Source organism: Cyprinodon variegatus, unplaced genomic scaffold, assembly GCF_000732505.1.
Source record: "Cyprinodon variegatus isolate N-32 unplaced genomic scaffold, C_variegatus-1.0 Scaffold247, whole genome shotgun sequence".
NCBI classification, from domain to species: Eukaryota; Metazoa; Chordata; class Actinopteri; order Cyprinodontiformes; family Cyprinodontidae; genus Cyprinodon; species Cyprinodon variegatus.
In genome coordinates, this window is record NW_015150700.1 from 653,910 (window position 1) to 657,083 (window position 3,174).

A 3,174-nucleotide genomic window follows, 5' to 3' on the forward strand; every position below is an offset into this window, starting at 1 on the left:
GAGAGAGAGAGAGAGAGAGAGAGAGAGAGAGAGAGAGAGAGAGAGAGAGAGAGTTTAATTATTTTTATTTGAATGTTTTATTCTATTTTATTAACCCCAAATCTGCAGTTCAGCAAAAATTTATTCTGTATTTTTAAACAAGTTTTTAAAATATGTCTTTACTTATTTTTTATATTTATATTTTCAATGTAAAATTCTTACTGTTGTGTTTTTAGGTAATCAATTTTAAGATCTATTCAGGGACAACAGATGAAAAACAACCTTTTGGCTAATTCTGGTGCATTTGCAGGGATGCTTATTAATGTACACTGTCCCTGTAACATAAATAAATAAACTTAAATGAAATAAAATAATTTTGGCCATGCTGTACAACACCTCAGATTCTCATTTAAATGAGTTTAAATGAGTGTTTGGAGGAAATTTGCTTCAGATACACCTCAGAGATCAATTTATGATTGTGAAAACAATCTCACTCCAAATGTGGATATTATTGTTGAAATTAAAAGTAAAAACTAAACATCTCTTCATTTCTAAAAAAGTAAAGAAAACAATCCACTGGACTTTGTTTCCAAGTTTGAAGACGTTTTGCTTCCTATCCAGGAAGCTTTTTCAATTCAAAATGTCAGAAATAGCGTTGAGTTTGAAGCTTTTTCTGACATCTTGAATTGAAAAAAGGTTCCTGGATGGGAAAAGAAACGTCTTCAAACTTGGAAACAAAGTCCAGTAGCTTGTTTTTTACTTTTTTGGAATGATTATGACCTGGATAACTGAGAAACTTCACCAGCATCTCTTAATTTTTTTTAAATCTTTTTTATTTAATTGTTTTTGCTTGTTATCCTCCTAACTAAGGAGAACAACATTTGGATCTTAACTTGTAAAGGAAACCTTTCTCTAGTCTAATGAACCAGTATGTTACCTTTTTATGAAAGAATAAACGAGAAGCATTAGATAATTAAAACTGACTTTATTTTTATCAATACAGCTGCAGAAGAAAGTGACATTGAGGTACAGGTGTTCACCTTAAAACAATCCAATATCTCATATCATAAAGAAGCCATGAGCTGCAAAAGTTCTGCACCTGTGAAAGTTTTTAGAAAATTCACCTCCTTGCAGAAATAATAAAATCCCAGTGATTTGGAATAGCAAAACATCCCAACGGAGTCGAGGTTAAAAGATATTCAATCTCCTATTCAACACAAAAGGTCAACAGGCAGAGGGGAGATTGCCTCAGCCAATCCAGCCAAACGGAATGAGTCACATCTTCAAGTCTACATAGATTAAAATGAAAAATCATCTGAAGGTTCCTGCATGCCAAAGAGAGAGGAGTGCGTGATTGTTCACACGGTAAACACAGCACATCAGGATACAATCGATTCACCTTTTGCCCGGCCAATAAAACGGGACGACCGGCCGAAGTCACCCAGAACCCAAAGAACCCAAAGCTGCAAGTAAACTCATTAAATCTCTCCAGATTGGGCCGCCGTCCCCACTCAGCTGCACTCATTTCCTCTCGCAGTACGTTTTGTAATTGCCACAGGCCGTCTGCAAATCCTTAATGAAGCCTGGGACGCCGCTCTGGAAGGGAAGAAAACAAAACAAAGAAAGACGCACATTAGTCAGGGAGAAGAGCCAAATGGACCCACCTAGGAGGAGCAACAAAAGCAACACATCAGTGAACAACATGAGGAGAATAATGGAGCAGAGGGAAGGACAGAGAGCTCCCAGAGGCCCCTTCACCCCAGGTCAGCAGTAAACACCGAATATCCAAACATGCAGCAGGAGAGATTTAGGGTGTGGGAAAAATTTCTCATTAATGATGGAGAGCAGAATAAAGCTGGAAGCGCAAACGTTTGAACAGATTAACGTTGGATTAATCAGTTTTAAACTTGACATCAATACGGTGGGAAACTATGGGATCAGATCTATGGGAAACCAAAGGGTCTGAATTCTGCATCCCTGCTCATGTCTATCATTAGGAAGGAGTTTTTTTACTTTTTTATTAAAATGATTAATTTATCCCAAACTATAATAATAATACTAATAAACCTTCATGATGTCTAAAGTGGTGCAAAATTATTTGACTAAAACTATAGTTTAATACATTCTGACAGGTCCAAACTGTAAAAACATTTGAGCAAAACAAGGATGAACATCAGTCAAACTTTAGAGACTGGATCCCGACTTAAGACGCTACGCAGAGGTTGCTGCTTTCCTTGTGGACTAGTTAAAGGTTTTAATTGGTTAGCCGACTGGCAAACGGTACAAAAAGATAACTGCCATCACCTTTAATGAGACCCGAGGTATAACAAGCGCCATCTATTGTTTAAATGGTGTCATACTTTACCAAATGACCAGTACGGAAGTCAAAAAGTCAATCTCAATAAACGGTTTATTTTTTCTTTCTACATTTTCATACAAAAATTTTTGTTTGTTTTACAGAACCTGCTATTTTAGAAATAAGTGAAAGAAAATCAAATATTTGGTTTAATTTGCTTGTTATTTGGTTCATATCAATCATTTGATTAATCAAAAACAAATAATATAAGCTTTTTGGTATTTTTTCATTTAAGAAAAAGTTAAACAGCTGTGCACAAGTACAGGTCACACCCAGACCGGGTGTCATCGTGCTAAAGGGTCAAGAAGGGTGGCTTTTTTAAAAGGCCAGACAGAAACAAACATCATGACTTTAAAGCATCTAACAGAAAGAGTTACAGAAAAATCTTCTGCCTACTTTTAATCAGGAAAATCAACCATTAATAGGTAACATTTCCATATTAGCTAATATATTGAGACTTCTATCTTAAGTTAAAACCTGTATTCACAGAATCTTTCAGATAAGTCATCAGTTCCAGAAGTTTTCTGGCATTCCTGTATCTCTGATTGTCTGATCCTGACCTGTTCTGCCTCTCCACCTCTGAGCCTGCCTGTCCCCATCTGATCTGTTTGCCTGACCCGTCTGCTGACTCCTGCTGGATCTCAGTTTATCGAACCTGGATCTGTTAGCCGACTCTGTCCGGATTAAACTCGGCATCTCTTTGGACCTCTGATCTCCTGGCTCTGACGGTTTTGGCTTCTAGATCAGCGGTCCCAAACCACCGGGCCGCGGACCGGTACCGGTCCGTGGGTCATTTTGGTACTGGACCGCACAGAAAAAAGTATATATATATATATATA

At 37.2% G+C, this 3,174-nt stretch overlaps 1 protein-coding gene across 1 annotated transcript in view; it reads right to left on the reverse strand.

Annotated features, from left to right (window-relative positions):
* Positions 1 to 953: 953 nt before the first annotated feature.
* Positions 954 to 3,174, reverse strand: part of pctp (phosphatidylcholine transfer protein) — a 24,432-nt gene continuing 22,211 nt past the window's right edge. The window contains exon 6 of the mRNA XM_015382027.1: positions 954 to 1,731. Coding sequence (XP_015237513.1) covers positions 1,501 to 1,731 — 231 coding nt within the window. The 3' untranslated portion in view covers positions 954 to 1,500. The remainder of the gene's footprint in view (positions 1,732 to 3,174) is intronic.